Genomic DNA, 22,464 nt, shown 5'->3' on the forward strand with positions numbered 1-22,464 from the left:
GGTTGAGTTTTTTGTGTGTGTGTGTCCTACAGATGAAATCCAATCGAGACAAAAACCTTCATTGACTGTTATGGCTGTCTGGCCGCCTTTTTTCCTTCTAATGAGGCGAACACACCAGATACGTTTAATATGTCTGTGGCACGATAATGCACCTTCAACTGAAGAGCCGCCTTTGTGTGTCAAATGTTGCCCGTGTTAAATTGTGTGTATTGTTTTCAATAAATTAGGGGGACAAAACCATTCTGCTGGGCCAGCACGTTTTATTCTTAGAAGAAAGCAGCTGTCAGGGTGTCACTGAAGCCCCTCCCAAACCCTGCTGCCACCACCACCACCACTACCATCATCTAAACTGGCACAGACCTATTGTCATGTTAAAAATGGTGCCTCACACCATCCATGTTACTGCTAATTACTTCATTTCAAATAGGAACAATGGGTTCTAACTGGGATCCTATAGGTAATTGTCGCTGTATGGAAATTATAAAAACAGAAGTTGATACTGTAATTATAATCCACCACAATTTTTTTCGTCAAGGTAAACCAAGTTCTCACAGCTGTACCACGGGAAACCTTTAAAAAAGTCTGTAAACTCCTTGAACATTTTCACGTTTTTCAGGTTTCAACCAAAACCTTCAGTGGTGAAAGGTGGAAAGAAAGGTTTTCAAACATGTTGTTTTAAATTAAAATGTGGGAAAAGTGCGATGTGTTTATTTTTTAACCTCCTTTTATTTTGATACTCATAATTACAATCCTGCCCATGCAATGCGCTTCAGAGATCACTTAATTTGTGTAATTGTGAGGGCCAAAGAAGTTTGTCAGAGAATATTAGTCAACAAACAGCATTATGAAAGCAACATTAGGTTGCAAAACAACATCTCAAAAACTATATGAGATGACTGCAAACAATGTGTGGTGGAAAACTGAAAGTACATGCCAGCCTGAATATATTATAACTGTGAAACATGGTGGAGGCAGAAACATGCTGTGGGGATACTTTTCTTGCTGATCAGAGTTGAGTGGCTGATGGGTGAAAGCTGAATACAGGGCAATACCCAAATAGACCGTAAACATTCAAACATCTGTACAATCTTTTTTAATATATCAGTGTGAAATCACAATATGGATGTCTTTTTGTCCTTTCAGGCACCTAAACAACGAGCACGCCCTCGATGACAGAAGCACAGCCCAGTGTAGAGTCCAAATGCAAGTTGTACAGCAACTTGAAATACAAGTAAGTTTCTTCATTTTAAGCTAGTAATAATGTCTCAATAGCGTAAATTCACATGGCCTTATTATTTTTTTTTTTTTACATTAGTGTAGCCATGACTCCAGCAGTCAAAACTTTATTTTGTGAAACTTACACAAGTAGGAGAAAAGGCCACATTGTGGTTTGCTTAATACTTCCAGACAAGCAGGACCTGCTGAATTCAACAAAGCCACTAAACAAAGGAATCCTCGGGCCTTACAACGAAAGCCATTATGGCTGTTTTAATTGAATTAAGCCCATGCTTTATTTTCTCTGCTGCTTCCGTTTTTTTTTTCTCCTTCTTTTTCTTTCCAATTAATAGCGAGCGCATCTCTCCCAGTCTGCTGTGTTAATTAACTGCACTTTGCACCTGAAGAAAGCTCAAAAGGAGGGAACTATTTTCAGTAGGTGGAGCGTGACCTTATTAAGAAGTCATGTTGGATAGATAATGAGAGTGCTGATTGAGTGACTTTATTACTCAGCACTGCAGACGAACGCCGCTCTGCCTTTAGAAACAAATAAAGACAGGGGCGAACAAATGTTTCGGCACCCTTGGCAAAGATGTCTAATAATAATAATTTTAAAAAAGTATAATAAATTCTCGTTTTATTGTAGTAGTACAATATTATGCAAAAAGTTGAAAAAAATTGCCTTTAACATAAATGTTTTATTCCATGAAAAGCAAGAAGTTGATTTTGTAGAATCATCAGTGGCACGATTGTTGCTACATCTGCTTTTTAACAATAGCATTATGTAGTGCTCTCCTATAGCTTTTAATAAGACATACTGGACTCTTCTAGTTCACCAGAATTTGAATTTATCTCTAAGATTTTAAGAATATATGTTGAGCCCTTTGGTCACTCAATTTTCTGCTTTGCCACAGTCCTTGAAAGTCATCAAACTAAAGAACTTTTACTCAATTTTAAATGTTTTTATTGCATATTGTTGCCATCCCAGTGTGATTACATTGTAGGTCTTGTTCTTTTTGCACTCTTTTGCTCCTCCACTCTGTAGCCCCATCATCTCTGTTTCTTTTCACCACCATACCCATCACTTGTAATGAGGCCCAGCTCTGCGTGCGTGTGTGTTATTAAGGGGCGGGAGGTTTTCCGCCTTTCACAAGGTCCGGTCCCTGTCACTCCAGGTGAATTAGATTGATGATGAGCACCGGCTGGGGCCACTAACTGGACCGGGGAGGCGGGGCCGCCTGGCACCTTGTTTGGGAGACCCCTTCACCTCTTGGCAGCTGCTGGCTGCGTTCCATCCCCCTAACAGTGTCCACAGGACTTTGAGCAGACACTCAGGACCACCTAATTTATGAGCCAACCACCTTGTTACTGTCAAAGCCTTCGCTGACCTAAATTCGGATATTGACAAAAAGATGAAATGCTATTTGTTTTGCCTGACCTGGCTCTGTTCTCCCCTTACTTTCTTCCTTTCCTCCTTCTTTCCTTTCCTCTTTAATCCACCCTAATGCACTCTCTCCTCTCCTTCTGTCTTAACAGCTTTCTAAAGAACGTGAGCGTCTTCAGGCGATGATGACCCACTTGCACATGCGGCCCTCAGAGCCCAAGTCATCTCCCAAACCAGTGAGTGCATATTGCTCTGCCTCCCGTAAACACGCTCGCCTCCGATCGCCGAAAATGAACAGTTTAAGCGGGCGGCAGAAGATGAAAGGGAGGCGAATGGGATTTGTAATACACAGTTACATGTGCTCCTTATCGCTTTTTGTGCATTGTGAGAGGACAATAGAGTTTGGGAGTGTATTAGATGGCAGAGCGGCGGAGTCCTCGGCTAAAACGGTGGGAGTAATTTCTTTGTGATAGCTATAATAGGGCAAAACAACCTGTTGGCTGCCGATGATTGTTTGGCTCGGTGGCCGAAGAAGCGCTCAGAAGTGGAATGAGAGGAGAGAAGATGTGTCATTTTGACAACAAACAGCAGAAAATAACAGCTCAGTGTCGGAGACTGTGGGATGTTGACATGAAGCTAAAATTGACCACAGGAGAATAAAACAGAAAAAGAAAAAGTGATTTCAGCCTGGCCTTTTTTTCTCCTTTCCCTTAAATGGAACGCTTATGAAAGCGTCTTATCCAAGCGATATTTGAATTTTATATCCCGATCATACATTTTGGCAAACACTGTACCCCCCCCCCCCCTCCCTCAATTTTAGGAGTCTTGAAATATGAGACATCAAAACATTGTTAGCGTTTTAATGCTGCTTAGTAAGTGCCTACGTTCAATTGAATCATTTTCCCAATCATCTCTCATCATAGAATGTAGACGATCATAAGATAGCATAATTATTCCATAATTCCACCAGAAATCAAACCCTTTTTATTATTCCGAGTCCCCTTTTTTTACTCTATGTCTGTGTAGCACTTTTTTTATATCATCTTTAAAACTCCAGCAGCTTGGCGCCAGCTCGTCCAATAAAGAATTTTCAGCTTCTAATCCGTGCCCGAATATGAATGAATGATGCTAATGAAGTATTGCATTACATAAAGCTCACATGAAAGAGCAGCTAATTGCATTTGATGGTTGGGGGTAATTCAGACAGAATTCCTAAACGAACAGTTAAGTCATTAGATTTTTCTAAGACCTCCCTACTTTTTAAAGTCTGACAAGATAAAGATTTGATTGGGGGATGTTGGAATAGAAATAGTATAGATGTTATGAATGTTTGTGCTTTGCAAAGATATTAAAACACATTCCAATTTGTTTTAATTGGATAGAATGTAGGAGAGGCACTACTATTGGTGCATAAATGCAAAGGATCAAGTAGAAAAGCAGTCAAGAAGCCCTAGATGACTTTGGAGGAGCTGCAGGTATTCACAGCTGTCATAGCAACTCTGCCTTTTATAGAAGAGTGAACAAAAGAAAACCAAAGTTTGAAAGTTGACAAATGAAGCCATTAGCAGTTTGCCACCATCCACATAGGGAATACAGTTGTCATCTGGTAGAAAGTGCTCTGATTAGACAAAAACCAGTTTGAAGCAACAAAAGGCTGGATTTCGATCAAACATTGATGTTGTAGACTGACCTAGTCCAAGTCCAGAACTAAATCCAATTGTGGCAACACTTCAAAGTAGCTTACAAACATTTTCTAATTTAATCTTCCTATTTTTGCCAAAATCAATGGGCAGAAATTTCAGTCTCTAGATGTAAACGTCACCCAAAAGATCTGCAGCTCTGACATCTTGTGAGACGTATGTTCAACTTCTCCAGAGTCCCGTCTCTGGAGGGCTGAACACAAATGCATGCCACACTTCACATGTGCTATTTTGCACTGTGCTACTTTGACAATGCACTGTCATCGCATAAACCAGGTACAAAGTGTGAACTTTCTTTACCCATGACAGAATTAGTTTATTAATACGCCTCTCCATTGCCAGAGTCTCTCTAACTTTACATTTTATCATATTTTTCAACACTAGCAGCAAATGACCCTGAATGCTTTTTCATATTTTTTTTTTTGCTTTGCCCCCTCTCCATCTCCCAGAGCCTTTGGCTCCCACACTGCTTCCCATCTTTCAAGTCGCCTTCAATTCAGAGATCTCAATGTGGACGCATTCCACTCGTAGGCTCACAATTAAGGCAATTTGGTTTGAATATGTAACGACGTCATTACCATTCCAGCTAAATTAGCGCAGGGACTAAAAGGTCAGCGAGGAATTTTCCAGTCGGTTAGAGCCTCTCATATGAGATTTGGGAAGCAAGTACAGAAGCAGCGGACAAGTCGGACGGCTACCGCGATCGTCACTCGCTCACTGCGCGGCGGAAGAGACAAAGATTCACAGAAGAGAGTGTTTATGTCCACAGTGACCATCTAGCCGTCTACGCGGATTTGCTTCTCATGGGAAAGAACTTTGACTTTCTAAACTTTCTTCTGCACTGGAAGTCACTTTGAGTTAGGGCTTTTAAGACCCTCCTTTTTGTAATAAAAAGTTGTTGATTTAAAGTTCCGCCAATGCAAGCGTTGGTGCAGCAGTAAATTTAAACTGCCAAGCTATCAAGCGATGCTTTTAATAGAATTATACCCTCTTTTCATGTGCAGCAAATCCTTTTGCCATCAGTATTCTATGACCTCAGGGTTTGTGGGATATTCTGACCAGGAGGCAACTCTCTAAATCCTCACATCAAAGCAGTCAGGATTGTTGCTGTCGGTGGGAATGAGCCTAGTAAAGTCAGTGAGACCTGGCCACGGAGAAGTAGTTTTCTTTTTTTTTTTCAGCTTCAAACTTTTAACACTATTGTATTACTCAATTAAGATCTAAACCTAATCCCAGACTGAATTTTGCAACCTAAGCATGAGAAAACAACCAAGAGGACTTGTCATTGCCTTAGTTTATTATTTATCTTCAACACACATTGAGATATTTTAACTAAAGTTTCAAAATCAATATAATGGTACTAATGCCTAGCAAATGTCTTCTTAACTATTGAACTGTGTCAAATTACAACCACATTTTTGTATATTGGGATGCAAATAAAAGTGAAAGGTGAGGATCTCAATCCCACAGCACTCTGCTGCCACTATCACTTGTTCAGGGTGTCCGTTTTCTCTCCCATGCACATCCTCCCTGCACTTTTTATAGACTTTAGATGCTTTTACACTTTGATTAAATGATAGGTTTCAAAGACTTTGAAAACTACATAAAAATAAAAACACCTGAATACCTTGTCAAAGGCGCTATTGAATACTTAGTTAACAGTGTATTTTAACAGGTATTTATATGCCAAAATCGTTTAGATTTCCAAAAGATATCTGTCACTATCAAGAAGCTTGTATCCATCATTTCACAAGGGAGAGATAACCTGTGTTTAGGGGCTCGTTTCTTCACTGTTTAAGAACGATGAGTGTTTGTAGTGTGGTGAGATAGCCGAGGAGGGAGTGAGAGAGGCAGAGTGTGATAAATAGAGAGATAAAGAGAGATGGGGCTGGGATAACATGGAGGCTGATCGTTGGATAATCTTGAACAGCGTGCTCTAATTAGAATTCTTATGACACAATTTGGTGGTTGTAATTAGTGGAGATGGGCTGGCTCCTCTCCACAAGCCTTGTTAGTGGAAACACAGCTGTGTTAGAGAGGAGCGGCGCAGACGCTCAAATCTGTCAGGGAAACCACAAAACGATGCCTTCCGCCTCCCCCTTTCACCCACATTTACGTGTGTGTGTGTGTGTGTCTCTTTCCCACATCATGAGTCATGACTCGCATTTCGTTTTCTCCCCGCCGCAGCTCAACTTGGTGTCGAGCGTCACCATGTCGAAGAACCTGCCCTCGACGTCGCCCCCAAACTTACCTCAGACCCCCACAACGCCCACAGCCCCCATCACACCCATGGCGGCCATGCCACAGGTGCCGTCAGTACTGGGAGGAGCCAACGTCCCCAGCATGGGAGCCATGCGCAGGCGCCACTCGGACAAATACTCCATGCCTTTGTCGTCGGGTAGGACCAACTACTCAGCACTGCACACAGCACCACTTCACTCAGATCAAACTGGCAGCTAGGATGTGTTTTTGCGCATTCTAAACCATGAAGTTTCCCACTTTTTGTCATGTTACATCCAAAACTTTTGATATACTGTATGTCATTGGGATTTTGTGTGATAGACTAACATAAAGTTATGTGTGATTATAAAGTGGCAGGAAAATTAATGGTTTGCACTTTATTTTATTTTATTTTTTTACCAGTAAAAGTTTCTTTCTCTCATTTCTAGTCACCACTTCTGAGTTATTATTTTGCAGAGCCATTTTTCTCTGTACTGTCAAAAATATCACAAAAGCAGTGAATTACATTTATTTGTAATCTACCCTCTTTACACTGGTACCCCTCAATAAAAACCTTCTACTTCACAATTATTTACTACTTTGGTTTGGTCAATTTTATAAAATACACTTAAAACATGGCAGTAGCAGCTTTATGCTACAGGGATGCTTCTCTTTAGTATCAATGGGGAAGCTGATCAAGGTGATGGTTGGTTGTAACATGACAAAAATGTGCAAAAGTTCTACGGTAGAAGTATTCTTGCAAGGCCTCGCAGTTATTTAACTTAATAACTGAATAAAATTGACTTTTGTTTCATTTTAACGGAGTTTTAATTTAAAATTTAATCACTGCTGAAACAGACAATTACAGCCATGCCTCAACGCTAAGTGCAATTAATAGTTTGAAACACATCTCACATCTCAGATGTACACAATCACAAAGGCGTGTTTGAGAAGTCTGTTAGGTTTATAAAAGCAAGCCTATATTTAATCACTGTAAATGTAAACAGACAAGAACTTCCTCTGTGCATAAATATTGCATGAATGTTAATTAAGTTCAAATAATGGTGGAAAAATACAATATTTATTACATTAGGACATCCCATGTATTAAGCTTTTGCATTTTAAACGACCCGTCTTTGATGTTTATATTTACGCGTTTAGTGTGAAGAAGCATAAATTATTCAACTTCACCCTAACTAACTACACGGATCTCATATATGGATGTGTAAGCGTTTAATGTCTCTCACGAGAGAGATTAATTAAAAATGCATTTTGTTAGACATGGAAAGTGCTGATTTGATGTGCCCTCCCTTTCAACCCGCCCCACCCTCTTTGTCCAACATCATTCCCCCTGCCTCACCCCCACACCCATCCTCACCCCCTCCCCAGTATTAATTTGATGAAACCTTGAGCAAATTCAGCACCTAAAGGTATCAAATTTGCCAATTATTTCAGGTGGTGACACAGTATTTATTTTTCCAGAGATTGCCCCAAACTACGAGTTTTATAAGAATGCAGATGTTAGGCCGCCATTCACTTACGCAACCCTCATAAGACAGGTGAGTGGGAAATAAATTAACTTTCGCCTGATTAGATTTGAATCAATTGCTCCACCTTCTCTTGGCTTTGTCACTCTCAACCGAGCCCGGCGTGATCGTTGTTTGGTGTCATTTTAGGCTATCATGGACTCTGCCGACATGCAGCTAACGCTTAACGAAATCTACAGCTGGTTCACGCGCACGTTCGCGTACTTCCGGCGCAACGCTGCAACCTGGAAGGTAATCCTGCTCTGCACTTTGCTCCCTACGAGTGCAAAACGTGAAAATGGCTTGAATTACTCCTCAACACTTCTCCATTCTTTTTTCTTCTTATTTATTTTTCCACCACAGCGCCTTTTCTGTTTAGAAATGACAGCTGGAAGAATCATTCCCCCCGCCCCCCACGTATCGTTTTCTAATTTGGTGCAATTAATAGCGGAGGCCCGGTGTAGAGAGGAGAGGGCTTTGACGCCCTAATTATACAGCAGCCACTCCATCATCAGCATCTTTTGTTAAGAGATACACCCCTCCTCCTGGTCCTGAAACCACCTTCTCTCGCGTATCACTGGTTAATTGTGAGGAAGGGTGGCTGGTTTGCCCGTTAACCAGCTCTCTGGCGCACAAATGCATAAACTGACTCCTAGAAAAGGAGTTAACTGAAGCAGGGAGGATGGGAGGGGGGCAGAAAGTGAGAATAGGCCTGTCATGGAGGCAAGCACTCTTTATTTACTTGCACAAAAGGACCCCATTTGTATGTCTGTCGCTACAACTTTATGGTCCTGTCTGGCTGCACAAAGATGGTGAAAAATGTCCGTCCCGCGGAACGCGTTTTCAGCCAGGAGTGTGTCTGCATGCTGATAAAGGAATCCCAGCCAAAATCTTCAACGTTCCCTTTCCGTGTCATCTGTTTTTTGTTTTGTTTTTCCCCCTTCCTTTCTTTTAGCCTTTGTGGCTGCACAGAGAGGACTGGAGGGAAAAACTCCCAACAGCCGCTCATCAGCATGCAAGATGTGTTGCGGCACTAGATTTAGCAAAGTGAATTAATTTGGATTTGGGATGCAAATGAGCACACGGGTGTGTGATCGCCAATCCGAGGGGGGCACGCGTAGAGATCAGCGCCCTTTTCCAGTGTGTTAGGTACAGTAGCGCACCACGTTTTGCTGTGTAAGACTGTTTTGACAGGGTATGTCTTTTGCCGTGGAAAACATCAGAGCCTCTGCTGGTTTAAAACCGGTTTCACCGGCCGTTTCCCTCCCAAAACGAGTCCCATTGTTCCAGTGACTTTAAAAACGTCTCCAGGTGATCTATTTACATCTGCAGCCCCACGACTCCCTTTGTAAGCATTAGCAGGGTGATCAGCGATGGGCTTCTCATTTGATTAACAGAGTGAATGTGGGTTTTTTTTGTAAGTATTGAGAGCAAAAAGAAATGAAAGGTAGTTTAATATCACAGCTTCGTCTCATCTCAAAAGAGGGATCTGCCCCCCACCCTATCCCACTTTCCCTTTCTCTCTCTTTTCTCTCACCCAGAAGCTTATTAGTTCTAACTATATAGCATGCATAATAAAACTGCTCATTTGCTCATTAATATTAAAATTATCATATTCAGAGCCATGGGCATTAAGATCAATCAAATCATGGGATTTTCAGGTCAGATGCAAGATCTGCTTATGAGGTTTTTTTTGAATTCCTTTCTTTTGCAGAAAGAGCTGTACACACCAAGCTAAGGGGAGATGATAAATATAAGAGACAGGGATATTAAAGCCGGGGTTATTATTTGTAGGGCTTGATGCATGCTTTAATCATGCTTATGTGGTCATATAATTTTCTTTCTAGAGTTTTTTTTTTCCTCCTCGGGTTTTAATTCATGCACAAATTCTGCTGTTTTTAATTTTTAAGACGGCAAATTCAAAACGTGAAACGGAAAGAAGAATATTTGGACATCTTAGATGTCTAACCCTCTCGCCAACACACATATTGGCCTCGTCTCACACAATGATACCAGGCCTTCTGGGAGACAGTTTCTTTTTTCTTTCAGTACTGTCATCTTTAAAGCGATGTGTCCATTAAGAGCTCTGCTTTTCTGGAGCAGGAAGGGTTACTGACATCACCATTATCAAGGCCGGCATTACCACTTCTGTCACCACCATAAGCCATTCGCTATGCTGATTACCTCCTTTTAGCCTACTTACTCTGATTGATATGTACTGTGTGCAGGACTTGTAAGAGCATTCACTCTCACTCAATTTTTACTAATTAAATCAATGGTGCGTGAATGTTAAGAATTTCTTCAAAATGTAAAAAAAGAGAAAAAAATCAATTTCCAGGCCCTTTTCTTTTTTTCCCTTTTCTTCATGATGGAAAATGAATGAATATGATTTGTTTTACCTCATCCTGCCTGACCTGCGCTCGTCTTTTTCTCTCTCTGCAGAACGCCGTTCGCCACAACCTGAGTCTTCACAAGTGCTTTGTGCGCGTCGAAAACGTGAAGGGGGCGGTGTGGACGGTGGACGAGGTGGAGTACCAGAAACGCAGGTCGCAGAAGATCACAGGGTAAGGGCAGCGCCACTTACCTTCTCCCATGCAAAGGTGCTAATATTTCTTGAAGGTTTTCACACATTGCCACAGACTTTAAGGTAATATGAGTGATTTTATGGGGTGGCCCAAAACATAATTGTGAAACGAAAGGAATAAAACAAGTTGAGTTTTTGTCTGAACTAACCACATTATTCCACAGTTGTTGTGTCCAAATCAGACTTCTTATGGCTCTTCCATAATGTTGTTCAGTGCATGCCATATAATTGTAAATTACACAATATTGGGCATTACTCGTCTAAACATTTCTCCGTCGGCATTGGATTTTATTTCAGGGTTTCTGAGTAAATGGGTTTTATTACAATTGGACGCCACACCTTTCAGATTCTTATTTTAAGAAAGAAATTTAAAACCTTACAAAGGTTCCGACCAAATGACAAAACCCCAATTATGTCGTAGTGTGGCAGTTTATGGATATTTTCAAAACTAGAGTTTGTGATATAAATGTGTGAAACTCCAAAGAAAATGTGGATTAATTTAAATAGTTTGCAAAGTTTGACAATTATATTACAGTGTGCCATTTCCCTAAAATTACCAGGGCAAGTGAATCTCTCTGAAAGGCACTGCAAACTATGTTACAAAGACGAGGTCAAGCATTGCATTATCAACATTTACATATGAATTTGTTTTTTGTTTTGTTGTTGTTTTTTTTCCTCAGAAGTCCATCTCTCGTGAAGAACCTTCCCTCCAGTCTTGGCTATGGAACGGCGCTAAACGCCAGCTTACAGGTAGAACTCCACATCAGTTCCTGCATTTAGCATAAAGTGGGAGCATTATTCTTTTCTCTCCTTTCTCACACGCTTCCTCCACTCCTCCCTTCTTCCTTCCACCTTTAGACCCAGAAGGCCACCCTGTGGTCAAACCGAGCAGAATGTCTTCCCTCCCTCTCCCCGCTCTCCTCCCCTTTCTCCCAGTTTGTTGCAGCCACCTTAGATTGATTGTGGCATGTGCAAATGCAGGGGCATGTGCATTAATATTTATCTAAGCTGTCATAAATGATTTGGCTTCATAGTGTACGCCAGCGAGGTGCTCATGGCAAAAACTTTAAAAATTTAATCACTGTATATAACTTTAATGCGTAGCAGGCTAAAGTGTCAGGAGTTTTTATTATTTTGAGGTAAAGTTTTTGGGAGCCTTTATTATTATTATTTTATTAATACATAACCACTCCACACAAAGGCATTTGAATGGCAGTTACTGGGAGGTAATCTGCAAGCTTTCCACACATGGGAAAGATTTCTTGCAACATAATAAGAGAAGGATATTGTATTTTAGTAATTGCCATGGTAAATCATTTTATTCCCTCAGCTGTCTCTTTTTTCACTCTTCACACTGCTTCTCAGCCACTAAATACCTTCTGTCTTTGCAAGCCATTTATTCACCCAACATTTCATGTAATTATGCCTCATATGCTTCTCATATTTCTTGCTTCTTAATAGTCACACGTCCCTCATTCTTTACCTTTACCCTCACCAGGCCGTGCCCTCTTCTCTCTCTCTCTCATTCTCGTTCCTTTTTTTTCTCCGTCTCTGCAGGCTGCTCTGGCGGAGACCTCCCTGCCGTTACTGGGGACCCCCGGCCTCATGAGCAGCGCCGCGGGGCCAATGGGCGGCAGCTGCCATGGCCTGCTTGGTGGTGACCCGTCCGGACCGACTGGCGGCAGCCCGCCCGGACTGTTGGGAGGGAGTCCGCCGGGTTTGTTGGGGATCAGCCCGCCAGGAACGCTGAGCTGCAGCCCCCCGACCATGTTGCAGTCTGCCCACGAGGAGCTCAATGGCTCACTCGACCACCTGGACACCAACGGACACAGCAGTCCTGGATATTCCCCTTCAGTACACATGTGAGTAGAGGAAAAGAAATTGCCACAACTGTTTAGTTTTGCAGTCTTAAGAATTCTCCACAGGGATATCCATGTGCTTTTTCACATTTACTTAAGAACCACAAAGTATTTAATGAAGTTTCCTGTTTAGATTGACAGAACGCAAAGCATGATTGGTTTCAAATCAAAGCTTGAAGAGTGCAGCATGCATTGAGGAGACTAGAAAACCTTCAGCAATAGACAAAAAAAATAATCAATTCACAATCTAAAAATGGAAAAGAAACATGGCTGCAAAACCTACTAGGAAGTGACCTAGCAGCCACTTGGTCCATGATAACAAAAGGAGTTCAGAGATTGTCTGTTGACAACTATTATTGATCTTTTCCACAAATTTGAACTTTTGACTGAGTGAAAACAAAAAGGGAAAAAAAGGCATTAAGAATTCCCTTTTGCAGTTCTATGCCCTGATAAAATGAGACTAAGATTGGACTTTGTGGACTACATCCAAAATGACATCTGTGGCAGAAAGCTGACACTGCATGTCTGTCCACTCGGAACAGTCCATCCCCCCGTATAAGGCATGGTGATGGCAGGATTATGCTGTGGGGATATTTTCCTGAGCAAGGACGGGAGATCTGGTCAGAAACAAAGTCGAATGAAGTCAAATACAAGACAATCCTGAAATAAAAAAATAAGAGCTTGCAAACCCTTGAGACTGAGCAGAGGTTCTACAAAGTATTAACCAAAGAGGGGCGCTCCGGTGGCTCATGTACGGCTCACGGGTTCGAGTCCTGACCTATTGACCTTTGTCGAATGTCTTCCCTATCTATCATAACTCACTATCCTGTTAATGCACTCTAGTGGTCAGATAAAGACCACTAGAGCCAAAAAATCCTTAAAAAGAAAATTTCTTACATTTGACATTGAAAGCAATAAAGCATGTACCTTTCTTGGCTAATATGGCAGAATTAGAAACGGTTCGATGGGGAAACTTACTTCTGCAAGAAACTGCTTTTCAACCGTGTAACATTAAAAGTATGACTTTATAAAGATATGTGTAGAATAAATTGCACTGTAACTACCAAGATAAATCTCCTCTCGCCCACAGTGCTAAATACGTAAAAAATATTTAAATAAATAAATGTTGCGTTTAAATGCTTTGGAATTTTTTACAGCAATAAAAGCATGCCAATTTCCACCTTACAGATCTGTAAGTGTTCTTGTTTGATAATGCAAGCTGAAGCTGCCTTTCCCACTTCCATGCGCCCACCTCCTGCTCTATGTTGCTCTAATTGTCTGACATTTAACCCCCTGAATCAGTGTCTGTTTAGTTGGCACCGACCTCGGGGCAGAGCTCAATTTCTATGCTGGATTGCATTGTGAGCAGACTTTCCTCTCTCTTTTAGTGGGATTTTATTGCCTTTGTGGTCGTACAGTTCGAGTCTATATATAGAACCTTGTGATCAAACCACTCTGTACATTTTAGCTGCTTTTTTTTTAATGGAGGACTGTTCATATTAATATTTAGCAAGCATAGCACTAATTACTTTAATCTCCATCTCCTCTTTATGTAGCTGGGAGAGAGTGTTTGTGCTTGACTTTCAGAAACATCCAAGCCACACACACACAGGCTACAGTTTGAAACAAACACACCAAAGATGTCCTTTTAACGCTTCTTATGTGCTGCCTATCAAAGCCTCCATTGCAACATTAGCTAACCATTTGTGTAATGGATAAAGGATGCTTCCCACTGCCATGTGAGTAAATGTATTTATGAGAAAGGAAGCGTCCATACCTTAATATATTTAGACGTGTTTACCTCTCCTGAAAGGGGGTGCTAAGTGAGGCAAATTTGCCATGCTCCTGACAGACTCCCAGTGTTTGCACTCCCTGAGGTCATTTAATTTTCAGTAACAGGACAGCGCAGACTTTTTCCCCGTTCTCCTTCCCCCCTCTGCTTTCCGCGGCCTCGTCGTCTCGACACTGACACGAGTTGTTATGGGGGACGAGAGGCATCTAGCCCCAGCCCTCCCAGCCAGCCCTTTTTTCACGCAGTCCACAACAACCTTCGAAATGGAAGAAATGTGTTCTCCAGCGCTACTTTTCGCTGTACGCGCTTAAATAATAGAGCGGCTCGCAGCACTAAACTAAATAGTACATCACCTCGAAGACCTGTTTTGGGAGGAGAGTCGTCAGCACAACTGAGTCCATTCAGCAGTTAGACAAACCTCCTCTTCCCCTAAATGTCTAAAGGTTAATGATGTCTGCTTAACCACAGACCAGCTTGCCCTGGGCCATGCTGGCTGTGTGTATGTGTAAGTATGCATGTGTAATAAACTCATGTTCACCCTAAGGGGTTCTGCTTAAAAGAAGTGGTAGCTGTTATAACCATAAAGGCCTGAACTTACAATTAGAGCTTCCAACTTCTCTCATGCTCAACACAATATGTCGAGGCCCAGTTATCCCATTTTGTCTCATGTTTTTAATTGTTTCGTGTTCGTGTGATGAACGTCTTTCTTTTATTTCTGCCCCTTTCCTTTTCCTACCATCAACCTTCTGGACTAATGACCTTATTTGCATCCCTGGCTTTACCTCCGCCTGGTTTCCAGTGCTAATCTCCGATTGATATGAGAGCAGGCATCTCGGCGTATTTATTACGCTGCATTTCAGGCCGGCGTTTACTCCTTGAGTGACTCGATAATGGCATCCAGCCATTAGGCACTAAATGGCTCATCCACATATTTTAATAAAGCGTTGGAAAGCCGAAAGCGAATACGGCAGCTCGTAATTTCTTTCTTCTTTTTTTTTTTCTTGTCAAGCATCCAAACATCCTAATGAGGATTATTTTAATAGTGAAGAATCATTCATATTTTTGATATGACTAGAATCAGGATCTTCTCGCGAAGCGAGAACGAGGGGTGTGTTCTCGTTGTGTTATCTGACGTCAAAATATTTCAATTTAAATGTGTGTGAAAATAGAAAAAGGGTTCGCTGAATTTCCCCTTCCGTGTTACGTTTTGATATTTTTCTCGTCTGCGACCACCCCCCGCCCCCTCCAATGCCCCGACCTCCGTTCCTGTAAATCTGCAGGACAGAAACAGAAATATTCATCGCTCGGCTCGAATCCTGCTAAGATCTCCTCATCCCGACCACATCAGAATATTAATTTACAGTATTTGGCTCTGAATATTAAAGTGATCTGTACCTTTTAAAAATTCTTTTCAAATTCAAAAGGCCCCGGCGCCCTGTCTCTCCCCCCGCTGATGAAGGCAGCCCAGGAGAGACGCATCCTAACGTTGCCGCCGCCTGATAAGTCTACCTCTCCTCTTTCCGAGTCTACGGGGATTTTCTGATGCATCCGATGTGTCAGAAATAATTAGGTTTTGTCAGATTTATCATTGTTGCACAAACCCTTCTCCCCGACTAGGGCCCCGGATCATGTTATGCCTTGTTTGTGTGTGACAGCATTATTATTCTTGTTAGCTGCCCAGCAGTTTTTTTTCTTTCTTTTTCCACCCACTCCTGTGGGAAAAACTCCTGTTCTGAAGGAAAAAAGGCGTCCTGTGCTGCTTCCTGCCCAGCGCTTATTGACAGTGGCTAAAGATATTCATCCATTTAGAGTTAAAAACATGTATCATGGTGTCCGAGCGAACTGCCGGGGCTGAAGTTGATTAATGGCAGAAGCAAGCTGCTGGTTTTTCCTCTTGAGGAGCGACACGCCACAGCCTCTGCATATTAACGAGTGGCTGCGCTTTCTATTAACTAGATAAAAAAGCCTCTCCTCTGCCTTTGCTCCAGGGGGCTCAGGGATGAGAAATTCTCCATTATTTATCATGTGGCCTGTTTTCCCCCCCACCCCTTTTTTTTTCATGTATTTCAACCTGGTGTCATCAGTAAACTTTTAAATGCCAAACATGTCTGGAACATCACAGCTTATCGGCCTTACAGGGGCCGTGTTTTTCATGCAATTTTCATGTGCTTACTTACAGTAGACGTGAGGCATCATGTCGAATTAGCGTCTTGCAAACAACATGGTTTTTACTTTCACCAGATAATGCGTGTCACACTTGTTTTGTTTTTTGTTACAAGAAAATGTCAAATTGTAAAACAGGGGATGGGTTGGAAAGAGATCCTTCCTATGAGATGATATTAGGTAAATATCTTCAATTTTGTTGTTTTTATACACGCAAGGTTTTAGACAAATGTCTTTGTTGAAGCAAAAGCAGACAAGCTGTCTGCTTCTATGATTAGAACATTAATAAGTGTTATAGTTATAGAGCTAACTGAATTTAGTTGTATCTTCAAAGTGTTTCTAGTGAATATTTCCCCCTTTTTAGTATTCCATTTGTATACAACAAGTTGATGTCCTGTGAGTTGGGCAATCTGGATAGGTAGCTAGCCTACGGCCATCTTGTCAACTTGAGCAAAATAGCTAAATTTCTCTTTCTTGCAAACATGGAATACACAACAACAGATAAGGGGAAGTGGCGTGTTACTCTATGCTCCATATAGACAGGAAAAACTCCACCACTCCTTCACTTTCTCGTCTGTATCATCAAAAGGCCTCCGAACCGGAGCTGAACCGACTCCAATTTTTACTCACAAAATACTAGTTGCAATTTCCTCCCTTCCTACTTTCTGTTCCACAAAATCCATGTACCTAACGGTTTATTTACCTTGGTAGCTATGGTTTTGTAATTATTATTGCCCATAATTAATTGTCATAAAGCATGTAAAATTTACTATATTAATATATTTTTCATCTGAGGAATATTGTGTATACAACAATACGCAATATTGTTGCGTATTGTTTTGTCAATACTCCCCTTTGTTCCCGTTGGACAAATGGGATCATTTATCCAACTAGAGCAAATGATCCCATTTGCTCTAGTTGGACATTGACCTTACATAGCCATTTGAGTCACAAAATCAGATTTCCATACAGGAGAGTTTGATTAGTTAGTTTAATTCATTAGTTATCAGATGAGAAATGGCATTTGGTTGCTAAGAAAAAGTTGAAAATGAAATAACCAAAACTACAGATGCGCAAAATGACAGAATGACCTGCTCCCTAAAACCTTGGTAGACTTTAATACTGGAAACCAGCCAATGCAGCGAAAGGGAATGATATTTACCAGTTCATGGATCACCGGAATGGTTTTCCTTTAGCTTCTGAGTAAAGACTATTGCTTGTCTAAGAACATTTGAAAAATCTGACATCTAGGTGCCTATGTCCTTTTCCTCACAGGCCACCTGTTCATGTGAAAGAGGAGCCGCTCCTCATGGATGACGACGACTGTCCGATGTCACTCGTGACGACGGCCAATCACAGTCCGGAACTTGATGATGACCGGGAGCTGGAGGAAGGGAACCTATCGGAAGACCTGGAGTGACTAGGATACGATTTTTGGTCAATGTGTCCCACCATTCTACCGCACTGTTTCTCTTACACAGACCTCCAAGGCTAGAAAACCACTCCACCGTCCAAGAACCCACAGCTGACTCTCTTTCTCACCACTGGGACTATTTATTGAGCATGTATCCGGATAGAGACCAGTCCAGAGGAACTCTTTGTTGCAGACCTTTTGGATTCCCCAAACATGACAGACATGAGATGTCTGTTGTAAAAAGAAGAACAAGAAGAAAAAGAAACTCTCTGAGACCTGTTATATGTGGGGGGTGGCGTGGCCACATACAGTGAAAGGATGATGGACTCATGGATGGGGGAGAAAACATGAGACAAATAAGCAAATCATGTTCTGTTGAAAGCTCGCGGCCTCCTATACTGCCAAAAAAGGAAGACGTTTTATGTTTGTGAATAACCCAACCCACAGTAGTTGTTGATGTCTAGAGACAATTGCTGGTTCAATTCAAATTGTTGCTCTGTTATCATTTGCACAGGAGTAGTCTTGGAAAATTGTGTCACTGCCTGTATGTTGCTACTATTATTAAAATCAGCATATTATTTTTAGCTTTTTTTTTTTATTTTTCTTATTTTTTATTTTTACCATTGTTAATTTCCAGATCTGACTTATAGACACCACCAACTGTAAATGCCATCCCTCGAATCACAACTGCAGTACCAAGACTGTTTTCGCAACTGTTCTGAGAAAAAAAAACAAAGAAAGAAAAAAAAAACAAGGGAAAAAAAGTTGGCTTCCAGTCTGTTATGTGTTTGTGATTAAAAGTCTAAAACGAAGTTGGAGAAATAATAACAGTTTGTGTAAAAAAAAAAAAAAAAAGGCATTTACAAAAACGAATGCATTTCTGCGCAACTTTCCTCTTGCTCTTCTTACCTCGGCGTTCTAAAGCTTTGTCTACCTGCAAACAGTGACAGGCAACAGCTAAAAACCAAAGCCAAACTCTAGCAATGGCCAATAGCTTACAGGCAGAAGCCACCAAACTCCTCTTTTTGGTCTCACCTTCTGTGACTTTAAACTAGTTCAAAGAGAAGCTTTTTTTTCTGTCCACAAACTACCTTGGTAAAACCTCTGGGATTGTTTCATTTAGCCCTATACAAAGATGGTCAGAGCAGAAACGAGTGTTGATTCTTTATGTGTAATTTGGGAACTCATAAAAAAAACATGTCTACTCCGGTTACCTTCTGCCAGTCTGTGAAATAACCATAAAAGTGGACCATGACCAAAATAAAACATTTGTGTATTCAATAGAAGTGCAAAAACATCTTGATGTTGTGAAGGTTATGTTAATTTTTTTTTTTTTTTTGTTATGCATTACACATTGAAACTCATTGTTGTTTTTTTTTGTATACAAACCTGTTGGATACCATTTTGTTTTAGGTGGAACCGTCCGAATGCGTTCACGCCTTTACTTCCGTGGCGGTTTTTGTTCTGAGCTGCGTCAAAACGAAAGAAAAAAAAAAACAAAAACTGAAAACACTACTAACCAAACATGAAAACTATCTAGTGAAGCCAAATAAGTCATAATTTCAAGTTAATATGAAATAATGTGGCTTGGTTAGCATCGGAAAGCAAACAGTGATAGCCATTGTGGAAGGGGAAAATCTAAGGTAACCTTTTCTAGGTGAGATTTGCTTTAACTTCATCCAGCTCTCATTATGTGGGTTACGGATTTGAAACTTTACAGGTTTATACACACAAGTGTAATCTGGAAAGGTGGTCAGCTTTTTATGATACACTTTGTACTTATAGAAGAAGAAGTACTTCCTGTTGTTTTCCTCCTCTAAGCCTGCATTGAGTGCTGGTCATTTCACCCCTTCACCATTTCGTACTTTTGCAGTTTCGATCGTTTCGCACCACGACTTTTTCAGGACCAAAATGGTTCCATCGCTGGTGGAAATTTTGTATCGACCATACACCGATTTGTATCCACTTTGATAACCAAACGTTATTTTATTTAATTTACTCATAGTCTGCTGTAAGGAAGTGAGGTTATTTGACTCCAGTGTCTACCAGCAGGAGGTTGCATTTTATGGGTCAACTTTCAAAATGCTGACACAACCACAAACAATGGGAAAAGAATGCAATTGAATCAAATTACAAGTGAGAGTTGACACTTTTTAACCATTTTATGTTCACACTTTATGGAATTTACTGAACAATAACTGAAAATAAACTCATCCATCCATGAACTTTGTTGCCACAATGTTGGTAGGCAGAGTTGCTTTAGACATGACGGGGAGGGTTTTTTTTTTTTTACACATCTTGCAATGGTTATTTCAATTTTGGGATAAAGGATGTTCCAATTATAAAGGCAGTTCAACAAAGTCCACTTTTTACTACATCCTAACAGTCAGGACATGTAAAAGACCCCAAACGGAGAAGTTAAGCTCGAGTTTGGCTTGGAATTCATTGTTTTATTTTTATCCAAATAGCAGTTTAGTTTCTATTTGATCGTCTGGAAGCCATAGTGATTGTGATGGCCTAGTGCTGAGCTTGCCTATCAAAATGGCGGTCCACGTCCGGTTCAGACATGCCGTAACTATGTATTGAAAAGGGGAGACAGGAGAGTTAGGAATGACAATGTGTTGGTACGAAATGGTAAAGGGGAAAAGTGACTCCCAAAGTGTTGTTGCTTTAATGGTCATTTCTGTTTTCAGTAAACCAAAGTTACACAAAATTCTGCCTCCTCTTGAATGGGATAAGCCGTAAAACTCACACTCATGCCCTGTTCGAGTCTGGCATGAAGACATACAGAGACCAGGTGGTCAGCTTTACCGTCTTTCACATACATAATGGCTTTTTAAACGAGTGACGCGTTAAGCTTCGTTCTGAACCAAAATCTGAACCGCACTGTGCGTCCGTTGCTTTTGAGTTGCCAGGGCCAGAGCTGAAAACACACACTGTACAAAAGCACTGCTTGTAGGCACATCCTCACGCCCCCGAGAGCCGGTGCCGCGTCGAGAGGCCAGGAGTCACAATGCCGACTCCTGAGGGAGGGATAGAAATGACATTCTTAATAATCTTATTCACACCAAATAAAAAGGGCGCTTCGTCTTTCATTTTAAAGGAAAAAAACAAAAAAAAGGTTCTCCCACTTATCACCCCCACATCCCCCAAAAATGGCTTTCCAAAAGCTTCTACCTCTGCACAACAACTTCAGAACAACCCCAACAGATTGCACGAGTTTCGAGAGCTGTCCCACTTTCCCCACTGCTTGTCTTTCATAGGATGTGGCTCAAAACCAACGTTTACATTCCCTGCGTCAGGATATACGGAGGAGTCGCATTGTGATAGGTTGTCTGCAAACATTTGTAGAATGATAATGTATAGATTACCTGTAAGGGGAATATTGTGTTTTTAAAAATGCATGTCTAAAAATCATTTGGTGGACTGGAAACAAAAAGAAATACAACAAAACTCATCGGGACGATGGCCTACGTGTTGCAATGCATAGGAGTGCATTACCTCAGAGGGATAAAACCTGTCAGCCACAGAATGCATATTACCTGTAGATTTGCATGGGTTTTGTACAAATTAAGCAAAATTAAAAAAAAAATGTCTAAAATAGTTGCTTGCACATAATACCAGAAAGACCTCCAGAACTGCGATCTGCTCCTCCACTAGATTTTAGGATTGTCTGGATTTTCTGGGTTGATTTTTGTCTGTATTTTGATAACTGTGCATACTTATGTAAAAAGGAAAAAAGAAAAAAAAATGTCGGTGGACCCATGAAATTTACCAGACTTTTTTCTAAGAGGGGAAAAAAAAGAGAGTTCTGTGTTTCTTTTCTGACTTACCTGAATTTTTACTGTTTCTCTCTCATTGCTCGCTAAGAATAGCAAACCTGCTTTTTCTGCATCTGCTTTGCGTAGCTGTAAGGCTTTAACCTAATGTGTGTATTTATTGCTTGTACCTCTGTGCATACTTTATGAAGCATTATGTCTGGCAGTTGAGTCATGTATCCTTTCTACTGCTATCCTTCTCTAATAATTGAGAATATGATCCCCCCCTATGTATACAGTAAATTGGGACTGTAGCAAACATATGTTTATGTAATTGGTGATTTTTTTGTTCTTATTCTCTTTTACTTTAATCGAGATTCAACAACCCTTTTTTTTATACTTCTCATTCCTGTGTACTGTGTCCATATGTTAAAGGTTCCCTGACATTAGAAGGTCATGGTTGAGAATTGTAACAGACATTATTTTCTGTATTCATGGCATTTCACTGCTGAATAAAATAAAGGACCAAAACTTGGAATTTGAAAAAGCAACTGACTACCTCCAGCATCAGAGAGTAAATCATTTCCCTCTTCACTGTTGCACATTTATCTTTTATTCCGCAAAGGCACAGCCATGAAAATCTAGCGTGGCATTACACATTTAAGGTTTCAGGGGCTGCTACTTCAGAGAGATAAAAAATAATAATAATAAAAATTTGATGTATGTGTTGCACTTTTTTTTTCTTCTTCTTCTTTTCTGGCAGCTGGAGCCTTGTTTAGAGGAGCGGGACATGGTAGTGCTTTGCTCACCCCTCTGGACCTGTAATGGGTTTAGCCTGTGTGTGATTCA

General features: G+C 40.9%; 1 protein-coding gene across 8 annotated transcripts in view; it reads left to right on the forward strand.

Moving 5' to 3' along the window:
* foxp2 (forkhead box P2) overlaps positions 1–22,166 on the forward strand; it is a 117,799-nt gene extending 95,633 nt beyond the window's left edge. For 6 of the 8 annotated variants that reach the window (XM_028043827.1, XM_028043834.1, XM_028043830.1 and 3 more), the window contains 9 exons: positions 1,144–1,231; positions 2,752–2,835; positions 6,487–6,697; positions 7,975–8,078; positions 8,196–8,297; positions 10,488–10,609; positions 11,310–11,379; positions 12,187–12,491; positions 17,719–17,863. In XM_028043827.1, coding sequence (XP_027899628.1) covers positions 1,144–1,231; positions 2,752–2,835; positions 6,487–6,697; positions 7,975–8,078; positions 8,196–8,297; positions 10,488–10,609; positions 11,310–11,379; positions 12,187–12,491; positions 17,719–17,863 — 1,231 coding nt within the window. Of the gene's footprint in view, positions 1–1,143; positions 1,232–2,751; positions 2,836–6,486; positions 6,698–7,974; positions 8,079–8,195; positions 8,298–10,487; positions 10,610–11,309; positions 11,380–12,186; positions 12,492–17,718 lie in introns of all 8 variants that reach the window. The other 2 variants (XM_028043833.1, XM_028043829.1) reach the window with 2 other exon arrangements.
* The last annotated feature ends 298 nt before the right edge of the window (positions 22,167–22,464 follow it).

This window comes from Xiphophorus couchianus, chromosome 17 (assembly GCF_001444195.1).
Source record: "Xiphophorus couchianus chromosome 17, X_couchianus-1.0, whole genome shotgun sequence".
Classification (NCBI taxonomy): domain Eukaryota; kingdom Metazoa; phylum Chordata; class Actinopteri; order Cyprinodontiformes; family Poeciliidae; genus Xiphophorus; species Xiphophorus couchianus.